Source organism: Salmo salar, chromosome 06 (genome assembly GCF_965601325.2).
Source record: "Salmo salar chromosome 06, fSalSal1, whole genome shotgun sequence".
Lineage (NCBI taxonomy): Eukaryota > Metazoa > Chordata > Actinopteri > Salmoniformes > Salmonidae > Salmo > Salmo salar.
Genome location: NC_138296.1, coordinates 57,717,747 through 57,743,803, shown reverse-complemented (window position 1 = coordinate 57,743,803; position 26,057 = coordinate 57,717,747). Strand labels below are relative to the sequence as shown.

Below are 26,057 nucleotides of genomic sequence, written 5' to 3'. Positions count from 1 at the left end.
AAAAAAAAACTGTTTTTGCTTTGTCATTATGGGGTATTGTGTGTAGCTTGATGAGAGAAAAAAACTATTTAATATATTTTAGAATGATGCTGTAAACTAATGAAAAATGTGGAAAAAGTCAAGGGGTCTGAATACTTCCCAAAGGCACTGCACATTGGCTTTAAAATCTATGGCAAGATTTGAAAATGGCTGTCTAGCAATGATCAACAATCAACTTGACAGAGCTCGAAGACATTAAAAAAAAGAATAATGGGCAAATATTGTACAATACAGGTGTGCAAAGCTCAGAGACTTACCTAAAAAGACTCAGCTGTAATTGACTCAGGGGTGTGAATACTTATGTAAATTATATATTTCAGTATTTCATTCTCAATAAATTCGCTACAATTTCTAAAAACTTGTTTTCACTTTGTCATTATGGGTTATTGTGTGTAGATATGCCTCCTTGCCCGTTCAACATTTCCTCATCTCCCACCCCTTTAAATGCGACTATCCCCGATGCTTCTCACTCTTTTTTGCCTGCCCCGCTACAAAGTTTCTCCCTGCAGGCAGTCACTGAGTCTGAGGTGCTAGAGGAGCTCCTGAAACTTGACCCCAAAAAACCATTTGGGTCAGATGGTTTAGACCCTTTCTTCTTTAAGGCTGTGAAGGATTAAAATTGATGGGTTTCTTCTAAAGAAGATTATGTTGTTATTAATTTGCTTCCGTGCCATTGTACTTATGCTCACTGTATAGCTCAATATTGAGGCCTCTATCTGTGTCTAGCTCTCTGCCAGAACCCGCAACCCTGCGTCTGAGAGTGAGAAAAGGGACTGAGGGTGATAGCGAGACACAGAGTGTGTGTCTGTTTTTCTCTGAAACAAGAGCAGATTTGCATGCCACTGAGACAGGTTCTCAGAAACCTTGTGTTAAGAATAACTTGTTATTTTAGCTGCACATGCAGAGTTTGATATAGGGTATATAAGATCCTGTCTTTCTTTTGTTCGGGGCAGAACTCAGGAGAGACATCAGTTGTGTCTCATGTTTGATCTTTGACTGCTGTCTACAGCTATATTTTGATTCAAATTGTTATGATTTATAAGTGCACATTTTGAGTGTTCCTTATTTGTTAAGTAAATAACGGAGCCCAGAAAAGTGGAACCAACAGCTGCTGCCCCTATCATCGCCAAGCCTATCTCAAACCTTTTTAACCTGTCTCTCCTCTCTGGTTCCCATTGCTTGGAAGGCAGCCATGGTTCGTCCTTTATTTAAAGGGGGAGATCAAGCTGATCCTAACTGTTATAGGCCTATTTCTATTTTGCCCTGTTTATCAAAACTGTTGGAAAAACTTTTCAATAATCAGCTGACTGGCTTTCTTGATTTCTATAGTATTCTCTCTGGTTTGCAATCTGGTTTCCGCTGAGGTTATGGATGTGTCACTGCAACCTTAAAGGTCCTCAATGATGTCACCATTGCACTTTATTCTTAGCAATGTTGTGCTGATATTTTTATTGACTTGGCCAAAGCTTTTGATATGGTAGACCATTCCATTCTTGTGGGCCGGCTAAGGAATATTGGTGTCTCTGAGGGGTCTTTGGCCTGGTTTGCTAACTACCTCTCTCAAAGAGTGCAGTGTATAAAGTCAGAAAATCTGCTGTCTCAGCCACTGCCTGCCACCAAGGGAATACCCCAAGGCTCAATCCAAGGCCCCACGCTCTTCTCAATTTACATCAACAACATAGCTCAGGTAGCAGGAAGCTCACTCATTCATTTATATGCAGATGATAGTCTCATACTCAGCTCGCCCCTCCCCGGATTTTGTGTTAAATGCTCTACAACAAAGCTTTCTTAGTGTCCAACAAGCTTTCTCTACCCTTAACCTTGTTCTGAACACCTCCAAAACAAAGGTCATGTGGTTTGGTAAGAAGAAAGCCCCTCTCCCCACAGGTGTGATTACTACCTCTGAGGGTTTAGAGCTTGAGGTAGTCACCTCATACAAGTACTTGGGAGTATGGCTGGACAGTACACTGTCCTTCTCTCAGCACATATCAAAGCTGCAGGCTAAAGTTAAATCTAGACTTGGTTTCATCTATCGTAATTGTTCCTCTTTCACCCCAGCTGCCAAACTAACCCTGATTCATATGACCATCCTACCCATGCTAGATTACGGAGACATCATTTATAGATCGGCAGGTAAGAGTGGCTAGATGTTCTTTACCATTCGGCCATCAGATTTGCCACCAATGCTCCTTATAGGACACATCACTGCACTCAATACATTTTGTAAACTGTCCATCTCTGTATACCCGGCGCAAGACCCACTGGTTGATGCTTATTTATAAATCCCTCTTAGGCCTCACTCCCCCCCCCCCCATCTGTGATATCTACTGCAGCCCTCATCCTTCACATACAACACCCGTTCTGCCAGTCACATTCTGTTAAAGTTCCACAAAACACACACATCCCTGGGTCGCTAATATTTTCAGTTCGCTGCAGCTAGCGACTGGAACGAGCTGCAACAAACACTCAACCTGGACAGTTTTATCTCCATCTCTTCATTCAAACACTCAATCATGGACACTCTTACTGACAGTTGTGACTGCTTTGCGTGATGTATTGTTGTCTCTATCTTCTTGCCCTTTGTGCTGTTGTCTGTGTCCAATAATGTTTGTACCATGTTTTGTGCTGCTACCATGTTGTGTTGCTACCATGCTGTGTTGTCATGTGTTGCTGCCTTGCTATGTTGTTGTTTTAGGTCTCTATGTAGTGTTGTCGCTCTTGTGGTGATGTGTGTTTTGTCCTATATTTGTATTTAATTAATTAATTATTTTTAATCCCAGGCCCCCGTCCCCACATGAGGTCTTTTGCCTTTTGGTAGGCCGTCATTATAAATAAGAATTTGTTCTTAACTGACCTGCCTAGTTAAATAAAGGTTAAAGAAAAAAATAGATATATTTAATCCATTTTGAATTCAGGCTGTAACAACAAAATGTGGAAAAAGGCACTGAGTGAGTATATTGAGATATAGTTTTGTATTGGGCCATATGTAAGTGAGTGAGTATATTGAGGTGTATTTGTACCTGTGGAGTTGTTGCTGAAGTAGATGAGGCGTGGTTGTTCGGAGCCCAGCAGGTTCAGACTGCCCTCCACATTCAGAGGCCTTATCTGAGGAGGGCAGGGACATGGGTTACACCAAGCCACACATTCATACACGCATGAAGGGGTATAAACATGCGCATGATGCGTAAAAACACACGTGCCCAAAAACACTAACACTCTTCTCACTCATGGGTGTGCACACACTTAACACTCACCCCCTACACACACCCGAGATTAGAACACGTATCCTCTCATACACTCACCAAGATGGGGCATTAGGCTCCCTGTTCCTGGAGGGCTACCCTCCAGTAGGTTTTCAATCCAACCCCAGTTGTAACTAACCTGATTTAGCTTATCAATCAGCTAATTATTAGAATCAGGTGCACTAGATTAGGGTTAGAGCAAAAACCTACAAGAGGGTAGCTCTCCAGGAGTTGGAGGGGTGTGGCTAGGTACAAGTGTGTGTTTGTATGTGAGAGAGAGTGAGAGTGTCTGAGAATCTATGCATCTGCCTAAGTGAGTTTTGAATGCAAGCACCAATGCGTCTAAATATGTAACATGATCAAACGTGTGTAGTGGATCACCTGTTCACACATTTAATTTTGCCTGCTCAAGAATATCTTACAGGCTACAACACCATATAGACACATGGCACTGAGTGTACAAAACATTAAGAACACCTTCCTAACATTGAGTTGCACTCCCCCCTTTGCCCTCAGAACCACCTCAATTTGTTGGGGCATGGACTCTACAAGGTGTCAAAAGCATTCCACAGGAATGCTGGCCCATGTTGACTCCAATGCTTGAAAAAACACAGCAGCGTTTCAGTTCTTGACACAAACGGTGCGCCTGGCACCTGCTACCATAGCCCTTTCAAAGGCACTTAAATCTTTTGTCTTGACCATCCACCCTCAATGCCACACATACACAATCCATGTCTCAATTGTCTCAAGGCTTAAAAATCCTTCTTCCCTGTCATCTACGCTGATTGATGTGGATTTAATAAGGGATCATAGTTTTCACTTGGTCAGTCTGACATGCTTTGTACTAGAGGTCGACCGATTAATCGGAATGGCTGATTAATTAGAGCCGATTTCAAGTTTTCATATTAATCGGTAATCAGCATTTTTGGACACCGATTATGGCCGATTACATTGCACTCCACGAGGAGACTGCGTGGCAGGCTGACTAACTTACGTGAGTACAGCAAGGAGCCAAGGTAAGTTGCTAGCTAGCATTAAACTTACCTTATAAAAAACAATCAATCAATCTTAACATAATCACTAGGTAACTACACATGGTTGATGATATTATTAGTTTATCTAGCTTGTTCTGCGTTGCATATAATCGATGCGATGCCTGTTAATTTATCATCGAATCACAACCTACTTAGCCAAAACGGGTGATTTAACAAGCGCATTAGCGAAAAAAGCACTGTCGTTGCACCAATGTGTACCTAACCATAAACATCAATCACTTTCTTAAAATCAATACACAAGTATATATTTTTAAACCTGCATATTTAGTTAATATTGCCTGCTAACATGAATTTCTTTTAACGAGGGAAATTGTGTCACTTCTCTTGCGTTCTGGGCAAGCAGAGTCAAGGTATATGCAGCAGTTTGGGCTGCCTGGCTTGTTGCGAATAGTGTGAAGACCATTTCTTCCTTACAAAGACCGTAATTAATTTGCCAGAATTGTACATAATTATGACATAACACTGAAGGTTGTGCAATGTAGCAGCAATATTTAGACTTAGGGATGCCACATGTTAGATAAATACGGAACGGTTCCATATTTCACTGAAAGAATAAACGTTTTGTTTTCGAAATGATAGTTTCCGGATTCAACCATATTAATGACCTAATGCTCGTATTTCTGTGTGTTATTACTGAGTGGTGGTAGGCAGCAGTAGGCTTGTAAGCATTCATTCAAACAGCACTTTCCTGCGTTTGCCAGCAGCTCTTCGCTGTGCTTCAAGCATTGTGCTGTTTATGACTTCAAGTCTATCAACTCCCAAGATTAGGCTGGCAATACTATAGTGCCTATAAGAACATCCAATAGACAAAGGTATATGAAATACAAATGGTATAGAGAGAAATAATCCTATAATAACTACAACCTAAAACTTCTTACCTGGGAATATTGAAGACTCATGTTAAAAGGAACCACCAGCTTTCATATGTTCTCATGTTCTGAGCAAGGAACTTAAACGTTAGCTTTCTTACATGGCACATATTGCACTTTTATTTTCTTCTCCAACACTTTGTTTTTGCATTATTTAAACAAAAATTAACATGTTTTATTATTTATTTGAGACTAAATAGATTTTATTGATGTGTTATATTAAGTTAAAATAAAAGTGTTCATTCAGTATTGTTGTAAATGCCATTATTACAAATATATATAAAACAATTGAAGAAATTGCCCGATATATCGGTATCGGCTGTTTTTGGTCCTCCAATAATCGGTATCAGCTTGAAAAATCATAATCGGTCGACCTCTACTTTGTACACTCAGTGTATACAAGCAGACACTAGACAGATTCATTTTAACGTCATTGGTGCATTTACACCCCACATCCATGCAGGGGCACTCTTGTGTACTTTCAACAGGCAGTCATGCAGTGGGGGGACACAAAGGCAACAATGTAATTTCACAATACATCTAGTGACATGCACAAGAAAATGCAGGCAAGGCAGAAAATAATTTGCCACTACTCAAAATTATTCCAACACATGAAATAGAGCATTATGTTCAACCAGAACCATTGTTCTACATGGGCAAGGTAATGCCATTGACTCAAATTCAATAGATAAGAGTGAACTAGGTCCAGTAGAGCCCTATAAAATCCAGATTTTTGCCTGATTCCATTATGTTTTTTCCCAAATTCTGTTTTCTACGTTTTGTTTTTCCAGGTTTCCGTTTATCATTAGCATTGTCGCTAAGAGCTACACAGCGTAGACTAGACATACCGCACACAACACACACAGATGGACATTCCAGACTGTTGAACGGGCAGCGCTGCTCTTTTGCCTGATGACTCACCCTGAATTTAATTGATCTACTCTATCGATCGCTACATATATTTAGTCTGAAACTGCAATCCTTCAAGTCATTTGTGTGACTTCAAAATGGGGGGCGTTGTACAAAAATTAATCAGCGATTGGATCGTCTCTAACAAATCTAACCAATCAGAGTATCAAAGATAATAACCCCATCATGTAAGCCTGTTCAGGCCTAACCCATCGGTTCTGGGACCAATCAGAACGGTGAGAATGTGTTTGCAATCTAGAAATCAATGGGGAGAGTGGCAAATCCAGACTCATCAGTTGGCAGGAGCAATGTGGATGGGTAGCCATGGAAAGCTGCTCTTACCTTCCTCAGTGAAATGGTCTGGACCCACTCGGTGGTGTGGATGTCAAACACATCCACTCCGTACTCGCTGTACACCGTCAGGTAAGACAAGTTGGAGCCTGGCGGACACACAGGAGACACACGCTGAGCAAAAACAAGAGGCCTCCACAATTTCATCTATTTGTAGGATCGAATATACCAGATCGTTTTCATGTTTGAATAATATAAAAATGTTGTCTGTTAGTGCCCCTTTGGATAGCTAACAATTTCTGGGTGTCATGCATTCAGGCATTCTACATAGGCTGTTATAAGGTGTCTCTACCACTATTATCTGGAGCCGACATTGTTGTTAAGCCCTATTATTACATGTCATTCTGCATTTCTTAAAAAAAAAATATATATATATATATACATACACACACACACACACACAAACTGAGATCTGAAAGTATTGGGACAGTGACAAGTTGTTGTTTTGGCTTTGTACTCCAGCACATTGTATTTGAAATGATACAATGACTATGAGGTTACAGAGCAGACTGTATTAAACTACTTTAATACACAAACAGTACCAGTCAAAAGTTTGCACACACCTACTCATTCAAGAGTTATTCTTTATTTGTACAATTTTCTACATTGTAGAATAATAGTGAAGACATCAAAACTATGAAATAACATATGGAATCATGTAGTAACCAAAAAAGTGTTAAACAAATCAAAATATATTTTAGATTCTTCAAAGTAGCCACTCTTTGCTTTGATGACATCTTTGCACACTCTAGGCATTATCTCAACCAGCTTCATGAGGTAGTCACCACAAATGCATTTAAATTATTAACAGGTGTGCCATGTTAAAAGTAAATTTGCGGAATTTCTTTACTTCTTAATGTGTTTGAGCCAATCAGTTGTGTTGTAACAAGGCAGGTATGGTATACTGAAGATGGTCTTTTACCAAATAGGGCTAAGTCCTTATTATGGCAAGAACAGCTCAAATAAGCAAAGAGAAACAGTCCATTACTTTAAGACATGAAGGTCAGTCAATGCGGAACATTGAGAACTTTGAAAGTGCAGTTGCAAAAACCATCAAGCGCAATGATGAAAATGGCTCTCATGAGGACCGCCACAGGAAAGGAAGACCCAGAGTTACCTCTGCTGCAGAGGATAAGTTCATTAGAGTTACCAGCCTCAGAAATTGCAGATCAAATAAATGCTTCACAGAGTTCAAGAACCAGATATCTCAACATCAACTGCCTTTCATGGTCGAATTGCTGCAAAGAAACCACAACTAAAGGACACCAATAATAACAAGAAGACTTGCTTGGGCCAAGAAACACAAGCAATGAACATTAGACCAAAGGACAGATATCCACTGGTCTAATGAGTCCAAATTTGAGATTTTTGGTTCCAACTGCCACGTCTTGGTAAGACGCAAAGTAGGTGAACGGATGATCTCCGCATGTGTGGTTCCCATTGTGAAGCATGGAGGTGGTGGTGTGATGGTGCTTTGCTGGTGATACTGTCTGTGATTTATTTAGAATTCAAGGCACACTTAACCAGCATGACTACCACAGCATTCTGCAGCGATACGTCATCCCATCTGGTTTGCGCTTAGTGGCACTATCATTTGTTTTTCAACATGATAACAACCCAACACACCTCCAGGCTGTGTAAGGGCTATTTGACCATGAAGGAGAGTGATGGTGCTGCATCAGATGACCTGGCCTCCACAATCACCCGACCTCAACCCAATTGAGATGGTTTGGGATGAGTTGGACCGCAGAGTGAAGGAAAAGCAGCCAACAAGTGCTCAGCATATGTGGGAACTCATTCAAGACTGTTGGAAAAGCATTCCAGGTGAAGCTGGTAGAGAGAATTCCAAGAGTGTGAAAAGCTGTCATCAAGGCAAAGGGTGGCTACTTTGAAGAATCTCAAATATAAAATGTATTTAGATTTAACACTTTTTTGGTTATTACATGATTCCATATGTGTTATTTCATCGTTTTGATGTCTCCACTATTATTCTACATTGTAAAAAAAGAAAAAAAACCTGGAACGAGTAGGTGTGTTCAAACATTTAACTGGTACTGTAAGCGAATTTATCCCAATAATTGTGGTCCCCTAAAATGGGGGTATTATGTACTAAAAGTGATAAACGGTTCACCCTCAAATTAAAGCTGAAAGTCTGCAATTTAACTTCAATGATTGTATCATTTCAAATCCAAAGTGTTGGAGTACAGAGCCAAAACAACAACATCATTGTCACTGTCGCAATACATTTGGAGCTCACCGTACATTTTAAGATAGTTTCTGATTTTATTGAACAGATAGAAGATGACAGTGGGGAAAGACAGGGAGAAGTTGTGTCAAAGAGCAGTAGGCCGGATTCAAACTTGTGCCGAAACCATAGATGTGTGTGCCAGATGCTGCAGCATTACCGTTAGACCAGCAAGGCCACTGTATTTCTTCTCCAAACCTTGCCTAACCCAACTTAACCACTTAAAATAAAACAAAACCGTTACGTACTGCAGGCTAGCGGCGTGGCGGGCCACATCAGTTCCTGGGCCCTGCTCCTCCTTCCTGTGGGGTCCACATAGATGCCTAGCTGGCTGAAGCAGAGCAGCAGCTCGGCCGTGCCCACCTCCAGGGCGTGCAGCGCGTCCAGGGGCTGCTGGGCCAGGAAGGCCAGCGACGGGTCCCCGGGGCTCACCAGGCTTACGGGCGATGACTCACCCTGGAGGGCCAGCAGGGCGAAGCCCGAGGGGTAGCCCACGCACAGGCGCTCACGCACCATGCCCAGCCACTGGGCCACCCCCGGGGCCTGCACCTCCCACAGCTTGCGGTGGTGCGGCTTGGCCCAGGTGATCTCATAGCACAGCACCTGGTAGAGGTGGTGGGGGGATATTTTGCCATATATTCAGGCAAAGCAGCAGATGTAAAGGACCTTTCATGTCACCTTTGATGTAGCTAGTATGAGTTCGCTTATGAATGATTTGCAAAGCATCAATGCAGTGCTTATGAAGACTTTATGGATGCTACCTTTATATGGTTTGTTTTGAAGTGGGGAAGATAAATGTATCTTATGACTCCCCCCCCCCCCCCCCCCCCATTTCTTATAAAAGTCACATAACTTCACCTTCACATGAAATTTTAACTATTTTGTATTGGAACTCTTTTATTAACTAACTTTGTTTTACTTTAGTCACTAAATTTGCCTGCATGTGTAAATAAGTAAATAAATAAATACTGACCTGGCGCTTGATGGCGGCCAGCAGGCAGGCGGGTCCCCCGGGACGCAGCATGCCGGTGGTCAGCGCCTGGCAGCCCTTGGTCTCTGTCAACTTGATGTCAAAGGCCGACTCAGCCCCCTCCAGCGCCCCCCAGGGGTGCAGGTGCACGTGGCGGTTGCGTCCGCACAGCAGGGCCACCATCTTCTCTTTTGGGATCAGCTCGATCTGGTGCACCTTCTTGCAGTCAGCCGCCCGGACGATCACTGGAGGAGGGAGAGAGGGGGGAGTCAACAGGGGAGTCTGTAGGGCAGGGCTCCCCAACTAGCAGCCCGTGAGCCAAATTTTCAGCCAGGGTTCATTTGCATCTCACAAATGCTCTATAGAGCAGATCATCAGGATAACAAATGCTCCAGGATCTGGATCATAAAGGGATACGTGAGATCGCCCATATAGGCTCAGATGATTCGGAACACAATTACAAATAATTTGTAGACTGCAAATTGACTGCAAGAAGCCCAAACAGATAGTCAAATATTCTAACACAATCATTTCAAACCCTTCTGTCTATTATGTGTGGGAATATCAATACTTTGGAACAGATTTGCTAAATTTAAATCACGGAGCTGATTTGATTATGTTTTTATAGTCTTATGTCCAACAATTGCTCAGAAAACTTGAGGGGCCAAATAAAATCATCTCCAAGTGATTTTAATTTTGGAAATCTGTTCCAAAGTATTCGTATTCCCACACATAATAGACAGAAGGGTTTGAAATTATTATGTGTTAGTCAAATATTATATCTGTTTTGGCTTCTTGCAGTCTACAAATTATTTGTAATTATGTTCCGTATCATCTTAGCCTCTATGGGCGATCTCACATATCCCATTAACAACTTATTTGGATAGTCCATCCGTAACATTTCAACTAACTAGCTACTGACCCTAACCTTAGCTCTAACCTTAACCCTTACATTTAATCTAAACCTAACCGTAACCTTAGCAAGCAGTTACTTATCAACAGATTTGTTGATAGTATGACAAGCAAAATTACAGAAGTCTAAAAATTATTGAGCTGCATCGAGGAGTCTACATGTTGCTGTGCACAAAGCCAGTTCTGTTCATATCATATCATCTGAGCCTCTATGGGAGCTCTCACATATCCCTGTTTGATCCAGATCCTGGAGCTGATGATCTACACTATAGAACATTTGAGAGATGCAAATTAACTCTGTTTGAAACAAATCCTGTGGTGGGTCCAAGATCCAGGACCACAGTACCAGGTATCGTGATGTGCCAGTGCGAGTTGAGCAACTTTTTTGCCTGTTGTAAACAAGCTAGCTTGCTACTGTCATGCAGAATGAGCGTCTAGGCAAATCGCACCATGAAACTGTGATTTTCAGGTCTTGTGAAAGCACAACGTATATGGTCGAATTTTCACAACCGCTCCAGGAAACCGTACCATGGTATCGGATGTCAAACTGTGAAAACGCCCAGGAAACCGTACTGTGGTATTGGATGTCAAACTGTGAAAACGCCCAGGAAACCGTACCATGGTGTCAAACTGTGAAAATGCCCAGGAAACCGTACCATTGTATCGAATGTCAAACTGTGAAAACGCCCAGAAACCCGTACCATGGTATCGAATGTCATATGTGAAAACAGCCTATGAGTGAATATGACCAGATGTCGGATAAGTATATTCTTACCATCTCTGGTGACCTCCACTACAAACAGGCCTTCCTCTGTGCCCAGGGCAATACGCTCTCGATCTGCAGAGAGAAGAGCAGTCAACAGTCAGTCACACTTTATGACAGTCACACATTCTCTGCATACACCTCTCTCTCTCTCTCCCTCGCTCTCTTTCTATTTCCCCCTCTCCATTTTTCCAACACATTCTGGAACTCATTTATTCATCAATACATACCTTACATTTGTTACTATGAAAAACGCATAAACAAAACCCACAAGAGATTGAACAAATGTTTAACCCTTGAATATAGTTTTTTTTTTTACCTGTTCCAGCTACTAAACTGTGTAAAAGCTGCAATCAGAAAAAAAGATTTACACAAATGTTTTGCTGGTCACGAATGATAAATGAGGCCCACTGTCCCACTCACTGATCATGGAGAGTGTGGTCTTGATGGCAGACAGAGAGGAGTCGTATGCCTCGCACACACACACACACACACACACACACACACACACACACACACACACACACACACACACACACACACACACACACACACACACACACACACACACACACACACACACACACACACACACACAGCGCAGTTGTGTTGGTGAGATGTAAATGTCACATACATTTCCATTTCCTCCAACTCACCGACGATGGCGGCGGAGAGCATGGTCTTGATGGCGGGCAGTGACGAGTTGTAGGCCTCGTGCATGACGTGCACCACGCAGTTCCTGAGGCGGTTCTTGGCCAGGATGCTCTGAAGGCCCTCCAGGATGCCAACCCACTTCCTCTTCTCTGCCTCGCTCTCCGCCAGCACCAGTAGGGAGGCGGTGCACACTGGCGAGCTCAACAGGGATGATGTCACCTGGGACAGAGGCGAGGGCGAGGGTTAATAATAACTGGAAGTGTCTTTGGGTCCTTTAATGGTGCATTTCCATACAGGATTTACCGCAGTGTTTTACCCAAAAGGCTCAGACTTTTCTGTTTCCATCTACGGGGGCCGGCACCTGTTGTTTCACTGGGCCATGGCGCCGGAAAACCTGCTTTCACCTGGGGCAAAAGCCAGGTCACTGGTACTTTTCAGCTGGCATTTACAAAACAACAACTTCGAACTTTAACACCTTCTCACAAAGCAACAGTCTTGATGAGGTTGTTGATTTTGCTCTCCCAAAGTTCAGTGTCACACTCCTAATGGACACAATTACACTACAGTTAACATTAACATAAACACTGGCAACACACTGGTGTGGGGGTAAAGTCTCCATGGAAATGCAGCAGAAAATTGCTATATAAAACCCATGTTTAATTATTCTTATTTCAATTTTGTTTGTGTTAACTTTTTTCACATAGGAAACATCACATATTAACAGTAGATTAGAATAAAATTTGAGTAATCAATATAATAACATTCACAAAAAGGGTAATGTGTTATGATACTTATTATGTGTATGATTCAATACAACACTCCATAGTAACTCATAGTTATAACATCCTTCAGAAAGTGTTACAATAATGACTTTACTTAGAGATTGTTTATTGGGTTTTCTCCGATAGGAAACATCATCCCATAGTAGGAATATATTATAAAAAAGGGTCAATATAATAACTTTAGACATATAGCATTTTTCATGCTGCAGTTCGAAGCTTACCCTGAATATGCAGGGGACATCTTTGCGGGTGGCGTGGATGACGTCTGAGGCCATGACGGAGCTGACGGAAAATTCCTCATCCCTGTGGACATACACAGAACATAGTGTTAACAAACAAACAAACACAACACACACACACACACACACACACACACACACACACACACCCTACCTGAGGTCCAGGACCTGACTGGTCACCACGCCCGGCTGGGTGGACTTGCCCTCAGGCACCTCGTACAGGAAGAGTTTACAGTCACACACCACGGCGTACGCCCGTTGCCAGCCCTTCTTCACCCCCGTGGGCTTGGGGATCTGACGGAGAGGGGAGCAGCAACCTTTCAATTGAGGTCTGTTTATGTTGTTCAATTCCAATGCACGCTACAGTTCCTATCTTGTTAAGCTGAACAGAATTTAGATGTTTTGATTGTTAACTCCCAATGACACAATGATTAGGTTCCAATTTAACACCGTTTACTTCACAGTATCTCCACGGTACATAGTTGCCATTACACTCAGGCCCGGTCCAACAACAAGGGAAACGTCTGCACAGGCGCACTAATAACAGAGTGATAGCACCGTAATAACAGAAGTATAGGGATACTTAAAACATGAACTAAACATTAATTACATCGGATATAACATCCCAAAATGATATTAGTGAATTATCATGTAACTGAATTACGCATGACACTCTGAAACTTCAGGGCCAAGACCATGACTTAACCATAGAATTATATTGACTTGAATGGGAAAAAGCCTCTGACTGCACACTTATTGGTACACACAACATGCAGCCAGAATGCATGTTCTAGTCATTCTATTTCTACAGTCATAACCTTTCACTAGGTGCTCACCCTGACGAAGCCCTTGTAGGCGGTGCCGATGCCCCTCTGTACGTCGATGCCCAGCGGCCTCTTGGCCTGCTCGGGGGGGATGGGGCACACCAGGGGGGCGTTGTCCTTACAGGACACGTGGCAGATGAAGGAGCACACTGGCGAGAGCGAGGGAGAGAGAGTATTCGTTTACAAGGATACATGCAGTACAATGGCGAGCTGCAGTATCAGATCTGCTGTTTATTTAAAATGTTAGTTTGTTTGCCAGGAAAAAAAAATCCTCAGTCCCCCAACTCACCGACAATGGCGGCGGAGAGCGTGGTCGTTCGTGTGTATGAAACCTACCTTCGCAGGCGTAGCCCTGGCGGATGAGGCCCACCATCAAGGAGCTGCAGTGGGTGCACTGGGTGGGGCTGGAGAAGGTCTTGATGCTCAGCTGGTGTGCTTTGGGCTGCGGGCACATGCACGCAAACACACACAAGAAGAGAGAGATAAGAACACAGAACACACAGCCAAGCATTACAGACTACCTGACAGCGTGTGTGTGGGGCCAGGCGGTACCTTTGGTGCGGTCAGCAGAGATGTCTGATAGACAGGGGACAGGGCGGCAGGGGCAGCAGCAGGGGGCTTGGGGACTGGCTCCTGTGGGAGAGAGAGCGGTCAAAGTTCACAGGTCAGCAGGTCAGAATGGAAAAAGGATAGAGCTGAGTCGTGTTCATACGGCACCAAATGGAAGATAATTTACTGAAACAGGGAGGGACTACATTGAGTTGCCCAATAAGAAACACAATTTTCTTTTTTTTCCGTTGCAAGACTTTTTCCCTTGCATACCCTAATGAAAAGAACTCTGGTTCTATACTGTGAAACTGAACTACGCTTTACTGGGATAAGATAGTCCTGCAATGTAGCTACATTGCAGGACTAAGGTCAAATGTTAATTCTAGAAATTAATTTAATTAATTGACTGGAAAAATGTCCCTGCATTTCACCTAATTTGATAATGAGTTAAAACACACCTAAACCCTGTTAAAATGAACAATAGGCATTGTGAGTCATAGCACACCACAAAAGCTTAAATTGTACAATGGTGACTGGTGAACTGGGATGACACAAAGGGAACGTCTGAAGAAAGGATGTCTGGGAGGAATGTGCGACGGGGCGGAAGTGAGAGAGTGAGAGAGTGAGAGAGTGAGTGAGTGAGTGAGTGAGTGAGTGAGTGAGTGAGTGAGTGAGTGAGTGAGTGAGTGAGTGAGTGAGTGAGTGAGTGGACACTCACATCCTGTTCGGATGCCACAGAGATTGACGGGGAGAGGACGTCGGACTTCTGGGGCGTGGCGTCAATTTCGCTGACAGAGCTGCCCTGGAGGAGGGAGAGGAATGACAGGACAAGTAAGTGTGTGTGTCTATGTACTGGGCGGGTGGTACTAATTTCCAGTGTCTAAATGCCTGTGTTGTGTCCAGATGTGTTCCTCTCCTCAAATACTTGTGTTTCCCATGTACTAACTAGTGTTTTGATAAACTAGTATCAGTATCTGAGGCGGGGAGCACATCTCAACAACACCTGCACCAACTCACACACATAAGAACTGCCAATGCAATTAGTATTTGACCATCATGAAGGAATACTAGGGACATGTACGGAGTTGATGTGGTTTTGTGAATAAAACTAAAATACACTGCTCAAAAAAATAAAGGGAACACTTAAACAACACAATGTAACTCCAAGTCAATCACACTTCTGTGAAATCAAACTGTCCACTTAGGAAGCAACACTGATTGACAAAACATTTCACATGCTGTTGCGCAAATGGAATAGACAACAGGTGGAAATTATAGGCAATTAGCAAGACACCCCCAATAAAGGAGTGGTTCTGCAGGTGGTGACCACAGACCACTTCTCAGTTCCTATGCTTCCTGGCTGATGTTTTGGTCACTTTTGAATGCTGGCGGTGCTTTCACTCTAGTGGTAGCATGAGACGGAGTCTACAACCCACACAAATGGCTCAGGTAGTGCAGCTCATCCAGGATGGCACATCAATGCGAGCTGTGGCAAGAAGGTTTGCTGTGTCTGTCAGCGTAGTGTCCAGAGCATGGAGGTGCTACCAGGAGACAGGCCAGTACATCAGGAGACGTGGAGGAGGCCGTAGGAGGGCAACAACCCAGCAGCAGGACCGCTACCTCCGCCTTTGTGCAAGGAGGAGCACTGCCAGAGCCCTGCAAAATGACCTCCAGCAGGCCACAAATGTGCATGTGTCTGGTCAAACGGTCAGAAACAGACTCCATGAGGGTGGTATGAGGGCCCGACGTCCACAGGTGGGGGTTGTGCTTACAGCCCAACACCGTGCAGGACGTTTAGCATTTGCCAGAGAACAGCAAGATTGGCAAATTCGCCACTGGCGCCCTGTGCTCTTCACAGATGAAAGCAGGTTCACACTGAGCACGTGACAGACGTGACAGAGTCTGGAGACGCCGTGGAGAACGTTCTGCTGCCTGCAACATCCTCCAGCATGACCGGTTTGGCGGTGGGTCAGTCATGGTGTGGTGTGGCATTTCTTTGGGGGGGCCGCACAGCCCTCCATGTCCTCACCAGAGGTAGCCTGACTGCCATTAGGTACCGAGATGAGATCCTCAGACCCCTTGTGAGACCATATGCTGGTGCGGTTGGCCCTGGGTTCCTCCTAATGCAAGACAATGCTAGACCTCATGTGGCTGGAGTGTGTCAGCAGTTCCTGCAAGAGGAAGGCATTGATGCTATGGACTGGCCCGCCCGTTCCCCAGACCTGAATCCAATTGAGCACATCTGGGACATCATGTCTCGCTCCATCCACCAACGCCACGTTGCACCACAGACTGTCCAGGACTTGGCGGATGCTTTAGTCCAGGTCTGGGAGGAGATCCCTCAGGAGACCATCCGCCACCTCATCAGGAGCATGCCCAGGCGTTGTAGGGAGGTCATACAGGCACGTGGAGGCCACACACACTACTGAGCCTCATTTTGACTTGTTTTAAGGACATTACATCAAAGTTGGATCAGCCTGTAGTGTGGTTTTCCACTTTAATTTTGAGTGTGACTCCAAATCCAGACCTCCATGGGTTGATAAATTGGATTTACATTGATTATTTTTGTGTGATTTTGTTGTCAGCACATTCAACTATGTAAAGAAAAAAGTATTTAATAACATTATTTAGTTCATTCAGATCTAGGATGTGTTATTTTAGTGTTCCCTTTATTTTTATGAGCAGTGTACATCAGCCCATATTTACAATGCCTTCAGAAAATATTCACACCCCTTAACTTATTCCACATTTTATTGTGTTACAGCCTGAATTCAAAATTGATTACATTTTTTTGTCACATCTATACACACACAAAAACCCATAATGACAAAGTGAAAACTTGTTTAAGAACTTTTTGCTAATGTATTTAAAATTAAATAGACATTTTTATTTACATAAGTATTTACACCCGAGTCAATACATGTTAGAATCAACTTTGGCAGTGATGACAGCTGTGAGTATTTCTGGGTAATTCTCTAAGAGCTTTGTACACCCGGATGGTACAATATTTGAACATTATTATTTACTAAATTCTTAAAGCTCTGAAGTTGGTTGTTAATCATTGCTCGACAGCAATTTTCAAGTCTTGCCATAGATTTTCCAGCTGATTTAAGTCTAAACTGTAACTAGGCTAATCAGGGACATTCAATGTCATCTTGGTAAGCAACTCCAGTGTACATTTGGCCTTGTGTTTCAGGCTATTGTCCTGCTGGAAGGTGAATTTGACTCCCAGTGTCTGTTGGAAAGCAGACAACCAGGTTTTCCTCCAGGATTTTGCCTGTGCTTAGCTCTATTCTAGTCCTTGCCAATGACAAGAATACCCATAACATGATGCAGCCACCACCATGCTTGAAAATATGAAGAGTGATACTCAGTGACATAATCCTTTGTATTCAGGACAAAGTACATTCCTTTGCCACATTTTTTGTTGTTGCAGTTTTACTTTAGTGGCTTATTTTTATTTAACTAGGCAAGTCAGTTAATAATAATGTTTCATGTTCGGGAACTCCAATTTGAGCAGCAGCAGCTGAAAAATGAGCTCCTACAAATATTGAAATTTACATGGTTTTTAGAGTGAAGTACATCGGAAAAAAGCAAAAGAAAACTGCAAGACTGAATAGGAGAAAAAACAAGCAACAAACAAAGAAGATAGGCTTTTGAAAAATAACTATTTTTCATAAAATTGTAGTTATCTTAGCTAGCTTAATTGTTTACCAGTTGCTAAGCAGTTGCTAGGGACTCTTTTGGAAGAAGCTAGCTAGCTAACGAAGAACAACAAAGAATATCTAGTTAACAGAAGAAAAGAAAGAGAAAATCAGGACAGAAGAAAAAGGATATCAAAGTGAAACAGTTCTCTAAAGACACAAGAGACAATAATACAAGAAACAACACTTCTGTAGCTTGTCAACTATGTGTCTGTCTATCCCTGTTCTCTCCCCTCTGCACAGGCCATACAAACGCTTCACACCGCGTGGCCGCTGCCACTCTAACCTGGTGGTCCCAGCGCGCACGACCCACGTGGAGTTCCAGGTCTCCGGCAGCCTCTGGAACTGCCGGTCTGCGGCCAACAAGGCTGAATTCATCTCAGCCTATGCTACCCTCCAGTCCCTAGACTTCCTGGCGCTGACGGAAACATGGATTACCACAGATAACACTGCTACTCCTACTGCTCTCTCTTCGTCTGCCCACGTGTTCTCGCATACCCCTAGAGCATCGAGCCAGCGGGGTGGTGGCACTGGAATCCTCATCTCTCCCAAGTGGACATTCTCTCTTTCTCCCCTGACCCATCTGTCTATCTCCTCATTTGAATTCCATGCTGTCACAGTTACCAGCCCTTTCAAGCTTAACATCCTTATCATTTATCGCCCTCCAGGTTCCCTTGGAGAGTTCATCAATGAGCTTGACGCCTTGATAAGTTCCTTTCCTGAGGATGGCTCACCTCTCACAGTTCTGGGTGACTTTAACCTCCCCACGTCTACCTTTGACTCATTCCTCTCTGCCTCCTTCTTTCCACTCCTCTCCTCTTCTGACCTCACCCTCTCACCTTCCCCCCCTACTCACAAGGCAGGCAATACGCTTGACCTCATCTTTACTAGATGCTGTTCTTCCACTAATCTCATTGCAACTCCCCTCCAAATCTCCGACCACTACCTTGTATCCTTTTCCCTCTTGCTCTCATCCAACACTTCTCACTCTGCCCCTACTCGGATGGTATTGCGCCGTCCCAACCTTCGCTCTCTCTCTCCCGCTACTCTCTCCTCTTCCATCCTATCATCTCTTCCCTCTGCTCAAACCTTCTCCAACCTATCTCCTGATTCTGCCTCCTCAACCCTCCTCTCCTCCCTTTCTGCATCCTTTGATTTTCTCTGTCCCCTATCCTCCAGGCCGGCTCGGTCCTCCCCTCCTGCTCCGTGGCTCGACGACTCACTACGAGCTCACAGAACAGGGCTCCGGGCAGCCGAGCGGAAATGGAGGAAAACTCGCCTCCCTGCGGACCTGGCATCCTTTCACTCCCTCTCTACATTCTCCTCTTCTGTCTCTGCTGCTAAAGCCACTTTCTACCACTCTAAATTCCAAGCATCTGCCTCTAACTCTAGGAAGCTCTTTGCTACCTTCTCCTCCCCTCCCCCCCCCCCCTCCTCCTCCCGCTGCGGATGACTTCGTCAACCATTTTGAAAAGAAGGTTGACGATATCCGATCCTCGTTTGCTAAGTCAAACGACACAGCTGGTCCTGCTCACACAACCCTACCCTGTGCTTTGACCTCTTTCTCCCCTCTCTCTCCAGATGAAATCTCGCGTCTTGTGACGGCCGGCCGCCCAACAACCTGCCCACTTGACCCTATCCCCTCCTCTCTTCTCCAGACCATTTCCGGAGACCTTCTCTCCTACCTCACCTCGCTCATCAACTCATCCTTAACTGCTGGCTACGTCCCTTCCGTCTTCAAGAGAGCGAGAGTTGCACCCCTTCTGAAAAAACCTACACTCGATCCCGCCGATGTCAACAACTACAGACCAGTATCCCTTCTTTCTTTTCTCTCCAAAACTCTTGAACGTGCCGTCCTTGGCCAGCTCTTCTGCTATCTCTCTCAGAATGACCTTCTTGATCCTAATCAGTCAGGTTTCAAGACTGGGCATTCAACTGAGACTGCTCTTCTCTGTGTCACGGAGGCTCTCCGCACTGCTAAAGCTAACTCTCTCTCCTCTGCTCTCATCCTTCTAGACCTATCTGCTGCCTTTGATACTGTGAACCATCAGATCCTCCTCTCCAAGTTGGGCATCTCCGGCGCGGCCCACGCTTGGATTGCGTCCTACCTGACAGGTCGCTCCTACCAGGTGGCGTGGCGAGAATCTGTCTCCGCACCACGCGCTCTCACCACTGGTGTCCCCCAGGGCTCTGTTCTAGGCCCTCTCCTATTCTCGCTATACACCAAGTCACTTGGCTCTGTCATATCCTCACATGGTCTCTCCTATCATTGCTATGCAGACGACACACAATTAATCTTCTACTTTCCCCCTTCTGATAACCAGGCGGCGAATCGCATCTCTGCATGTCTGTCAGACATATCAGTGTGGATGACGGATCACCACAAGCTGAACCTCGGCAAGACGGAGCTGCTCTTCCTCCCGGGGAAGGACTGCCCGTTCCATGATCTCGCCATCACGGTTGACAACTCCCTTGTGTCCTCCTCCCAGAGTGCTAAGAACCTTGGCGTGATCCTGGACAACACCCTGTCGTTCTCCACTAACATCAAGGCGGTGACCCGATCCTGTAGGTTCATGCTCTACAACATTCGCAGAGTACGACCCTGCCTCACACAGGAAGCGGCGCAGGTCCTAATCCAGGCACTTGTCATCTCCCGTCTGGATTACTGCAACTCGCTGTTGGCTGGGCTCCCTGCCTGTGCCATTAAACCCCTACAACTCATCCAGAACGCCGCAGCCCGTCTGGTGTTCAACCTTCCCAAGTTCTCTCACGTCACCCCGCTCCTCCGCTCTCTCCACTGGCTTCCAGTTGAAGCTCGCATCCGCTACAAGACCATGGTGATTGCCTACGGAGCTGTGAAGGGAACGGCACCTCCATACCTTCAGGCTCCGATCAGGCCCTACACCCAAATAAGGGCACTGCGTTCATCCACCTCTGGCCTGCTGGCCCCCCTACCTCTGAGGAAGCACAGTTCCCGCTCAGCCCAGTCAAAACTGTTCGCTGCTCTGGCACCCCAATGGTGGAACAAGCTCCCTCACGACGCCAGGACAGCGGAGTCAATCACCACCTTCCGGAGACACCTGAAACCCCACCTCTTTAAGGAATACCTAGGATAGGATAAAGTAATCCTTCTAACCCCCCCCCCCCCCCCTTAAAAGATTTAGATGCACTATTGTAAAGTGGTTGTTCCACTGGATATCATAAGGTGAATGCACCAATTTGTAAGTCGCTCTGGATAGGAGCGTCTGCTAAATGACTTAAATGTAAATGTAATAAATTAGTGATGCCTCTAGCACTGAGAAGCAGTGCCTTAGACCGCTGCGCCACTCGAGAGCCCTTGAAAACATCTTTATTGCAAACAGGATGCATGTTTTGGAATATTTGTATTCTTTACAGGCTTCCTTCTTTTCCCTCTGTCATTTATGTTGGTATTGTGGAGTAACTACAATGCTGTTGTGGATCTATCCTCAGTTTTCTCCTATCACAGCTATTAAAAGTCCCAATTGACCTTCGATTGAAATCCCTGAGTGCTTTCCTTCCTCTCTGGCAACTGAGTTAGGAAGGACGTCTATCTTTGTTGTGACTGGGTGTATTGAAACGCCATATAAAGTGTAATTAATAACTTCACCATGCTCAAAGGGTTATTCAATGTCTGCTTTTTTTTTATTTTTACCCATCTACCAATAGGTGCCCTCCTTTGCGAGGCTTTGGAAAACCTCCCTGGTCTTCGTGGTTGAATCTGTGTTTAAAATTCACTGCTCAACTGAGGGACCTTACATATAATTGTATTTAGTGGGGTACAGAGATGAGGTAGTTATTCAAAAATCATGTTAAACACTATTATTGCACACAGAGTGAGTTCATGCAACTCTGGAAGAAACATTTTACTACTGAACTTATTTTCAACTTGACTTAAGACATTTGAGCTTTCCATTTCTTATTAATTGGTAAAAATGTCAAAAAAAATCATTCCACTTTGAAATTATGGTGTATTGTGTGTAGGCCAGTGACAATCCATTTTTAATTTGGGCTATAACACAACAAAATGTGGAATAAGTAAAGGGGTGTGAATAATTTGAAGGCACTGTATTGTGTAAAACTTAACAGTATACTGTATTATACACAAATCATGTCATCATACACTATTTTGATGTCGATGATCTACTAATCTGTGAGAAACCTTCAGTATACGGCCCACTTCAGAGTCTAACAAATGAGTACGTTTACATGAACACACAATTCAATATTAAACTGCTTATGGCAGAAGGCCACGTACGCCTTACTCTGCTTATCTTAATTGGTGTAAGGTCATAATCGAAGTAAGCATACGCCGTTTAAAACACCTGGTTTTCTATTAGGACATGTAAATAGCTTCATCTGTGTTCCAGTTGTGTATTTGATCTACGGATGTGCCAGCACTGGATAGCACAAGCCTCCTTATGAGCGAGTGAATTGAGTTTGGAAAAACTGAAAGAATGCATCTTATAAAAGTCCGTCCAAACTCAAATAGTCTTTGCAAAAATAACGTGGTCACTGTGGTAGAATGTTCATTTTGATTGCCGATTTTCTGCATTTATCAAAAGTCCCATCAGGTTGCCTGATTTCAGACATGTCCATGTAAACATGATTATTAGGGAAATTGTTATTTTTGCAAAGCATCTAAACACTTTAAAAGGAACTATTATATTGACCTGACTATACACAATAATTGCATTATAACCATGGTCAATTTAACCACAGAGCGTATCAACTGAAACGTTATGTAGTCTACATTGAACACGTGTATAGCCTAACAATGTCACAGATAAGGTTTTTACTTTTGAAAAAAGATTGGCAAGATTAGGAGAAATCATGGAGGTATCCGATGCTAATCACTTTTTAATGAAAGTAAAATGAAGGGCAGGTTATATATTGTCCCACTCATTCAAGGTTTTATTCCTTTTGATTCGTTGTTAGTTGTGGAGGAAGATAACAAGTATGCTAATACTTAACAGGGTTTTGTGAGGTGACTGGCTATACTACTGAGGAGTTATGACTGACGTTAGCGGTATTAGCTGTTAGAGGGCCGGTTAATGCTAACGGTGGGGATTCTAATGCGGAAGCACGTTCTAGAGGAGCAGCTCAGTAACCTTTTAGTGCCCAACACATGCTATGCAGGTTTAGGGGGAGGTTTACTAGGGGAGGAGAGTGCCACCAGCTATGAAAAGGTCTATTTTAGCATAACATCCTTCTAGCTAAATTAGCATTAGCCAAAAACTGTGCTAATCACAAGTCATTTTATTCCACTAAAAGTGTAGCAGCGAACGTGTTCACAATATTAACAATAGAAGTACTAGGAAAAGTTCAAACTATAAGAGTATGCACACTACTATATGAGACAAGACATTAAAAGGAGCATATTAGCATGCTACTGGATAATGGCTAATTGCTAAAAAATAGGGCAACACACCAGGAGGAAGCTCAATGCTTTCCTCCTGACCTTTTTGTACACTGGCAGCACAACCCCTCGGGTTAGGGGTCAACTGTGAGAAAAAGGGGTAAAGAGCTTTGAGCAGCAAACTTACTTCATATGCGGACGAGGAAGAGACCGAGTCCTTTTTTGGAAGGGTGACACACGAGAGGGACCAAAAAAATTAAAAAGCACAGGTTTTTCGGGGGTTTATTTTGCAAAGAAAATAACAAGGGGGTCAAGAGTTGACAAGGTAATTTACCAGGGTTTACGGCAAGAACATAATTAGACCATCGCTTCCGATGGTTTATCCTGTTTCAATTTATGGCCCTAAGACTTGAAGGAACAGAGACAAAATGGCCCCTTTACAATAATACGTTTCCTCTGAACAAACACTTAATCAGGTTTTCTGGGGCCTTTAAGCTGCCCTGTTGTGATTTCGATGCTGACTAATCCATTTTTTTTACAAACTTGAGGCAGCCAGGCAGTGAAAAAAAAACCTTGCTCACGTTTGCATTGAGCAGTAAGATCTTTCCACCGCAAAGCCACACGCACTTGTGATGAAAATGAGGGGAAACAGTTAGACCAAACTAGCTTCTCTCTCATTAAGTTCAGGTCACGGCCAGCTTTCTTGTACCTCTACTCTCTCCGGTGCAGTTTCTCCCTTTCATAACTTTGTCCCATTCGCTGCAGATCCTGTCCAAACCGTGGTGGCTGCATCTGGTTACCATATGCTGATGGGTAACATAACACCGATTTATTCTGTGGGGAGAGGGTCAGGAAGTATGATACCGCTCGCTTCCCCCCTCCGCGCTATTGAAGTCCTTTGAGGTGATGAGGTGATTGAGCACATCAGAGGGCTTGGTGATATGAACTCCGGAGCTTGGCACTCTCACATTTTGAACTGTGTGGATGTGCGTCTCAATCATTGCATCTAAGGATTTTAGTTTGTGTGTGTGTGGCTGTTTATGTTGGTGTGCCAAGTCTCCCACCCTTTGAAATATCTTTATCAACTCCCACTGGCCTGTCACCACCAATACACACAGAGGCGGCAAGACAGTGGCTATTAAGGTTTGTTTCTGACATGTGACGGAGGAGAGAGAGAGACGTGCAGAGAGACACTCACTCTGAACGTCAGGTCATGGGCCAGGGGAGAGGTTTTGAAGTACTCGAAAATTGAGTCCTGGAAATCAGGCAGCTTCATCCCTGTGTTTAGAAGAGAAGGACAGTCAGCTATTATGTTCATAGCCTGTATTTAAAATGATTCTAGAGAGGAATACTGTTCATATTTGTACAGTTGAAGGGAAACATGTAACTGACATTACTAGAGAATGAAATGTAATGTTCTGTTTATATCTGAGAGGTAATCCTTAGAAGTTATGGATGTATGTGCATCTCCAATGATCAAATAAAACCAAACAAACCTTATTCTAAACCTGTACGACCAACTACAATCATACAACATTTGTATGAAGCATAGTATACCAAATACTGGTTATATTAGTCCGGATGAAGAGAATCTAACAACCTAGAGCGCCTTCAGAATGTATTCACACCCCTTGACTTTTTCCACAATTTGTTGTGTTACAGCCTGAATAAAAAAAAAACGATTAAATTGAGATTTTTCTTTTTTCACTGGCCTACACACAATACCCCATAATATCAGTGGAATTATGTTAATCTACTATTATACTACTATTACTATATAATAAAAAATTAAAAGCTGAAATGTCTTGAGTCAATAAGTATTTAACCCATTTGTTAATTATGGCACGGCCTAAATAAGTTCAGGAGTAAACATTTGCTTAAAACAGTTCCAGAGTTTAATGGCTGTGATAGGAAAAAACTGAGGATGGATCAACATTGTAGTTACTCCACAATACTAACCTAATTGACAGAGTGAAAAGGAAGAATGTAGATAATACATTTATCCAAAGCATGCGTTCCAGTTCGCAACAAGGCACTAAAGTAATACTGCAAAAAATGTGGCAAAGGAATTCACTTTTTGTCCTGAATAACAAATGTGTATAGCAAATCCAATACAACACATTACTGAGTACCATCTCCATATTTTCAAGCATTGTGGTGGCTGCATCATGTTATGGGTATGCTTGTAATCGTTAAGGACTGGGGAGTTTTTCAGGATAAAAAAAATAAATGGAGTTAAGCAGGGGGCAAAATCCTAAAGGAAAACCTGGTTCAGTCTGCTTTCCACCTGACACTGGGAGATTAATTCACCTTTCATCAGGACAATAACATAAAACAGAAGGCCAAATCTGCACTGGAGTTCCTTACCAAGAAGACAGTGAATGTTCCTGAGTGGCTAAGTTACAGTTTTGACTTAAATCTACGGTAAGACCTGAAAATGTTTGCGGCGCAATGATCAACAACCAATGTGACAGAGCTTGAATAATTTTGAAAAGTATAATGGTTAAATGTTGCACAATCCAGGTGTGGAAAGCTCTGAGAGACATACCCAGAAAGACTCACAGCTGTAATTG

General features: G+C 43.5%; 1 protein-coding gene across 10 annotated transcripts in view; it reads right to left on the bottom strand.

The window, feature by feature from the left end:
- The window catches only part of LOC106607646 (serine/threonine-protein kinase MRCK beta), a 133,488-nt gene that overhangs the window by 24,337 nt on the left and 83,094 nt on the right, over positions 1–26,057 (bottom strand). For all 10 annotated transcript variants that reach the window (XR_001329245.3, XM_045720721.2, XM_045720720.2 and 7 more), the window contains 13 exons: positions 24,683–24,762; positions 15,122–15,205; positions 14,407–14,487; positions 14,191–14,296; positions 13,867–14,003; positions 13,185–13,324; positions 13,013–13,094; positions 12,012–12,228; positions 11,368–11,430; positions 9,684–9,925; positions 8,959–9,313; positions 6,457–6,554; positions 3,060–3,144 (listed from right to left, as the gene is read on the bottom strand). Coding sequence is in view for 9 of the 10 variants with exons in the window: in XM_045720721.2 (XP_045576677.2) it covers positions 3,060–3,144; positions 6,457–6,554; positions 8,959–9,313; positions 9,684–9,925; positions 11,368–11,430; positions 12,012–12,228; positions 13,013–13,094; positions 13,185–13,324; positions 13,867–14,003; positions 14,191–14,296; positions 14,407–14,487; positions 15,122–15,205; positions 24,683–24,762 (1,770 nt within the window). In the remaining variant the exon portion in view is untranslated. The remainder of the gene's footprint in view (positions 1–3,059; positions 3,145–6,456; positions 6,555–8,958; positions 9,314–9,683; positions 9,926–11,367; positions 11,431–12,011; positions 12,229–13,012; positions 13,095–13,184; positions 13,325–13,866; positions 14,004–14,190; positions 14,297–14,406; positions 14,488–15,121; positions 15,206–24,682; positions 24,763–26,057) is intronic.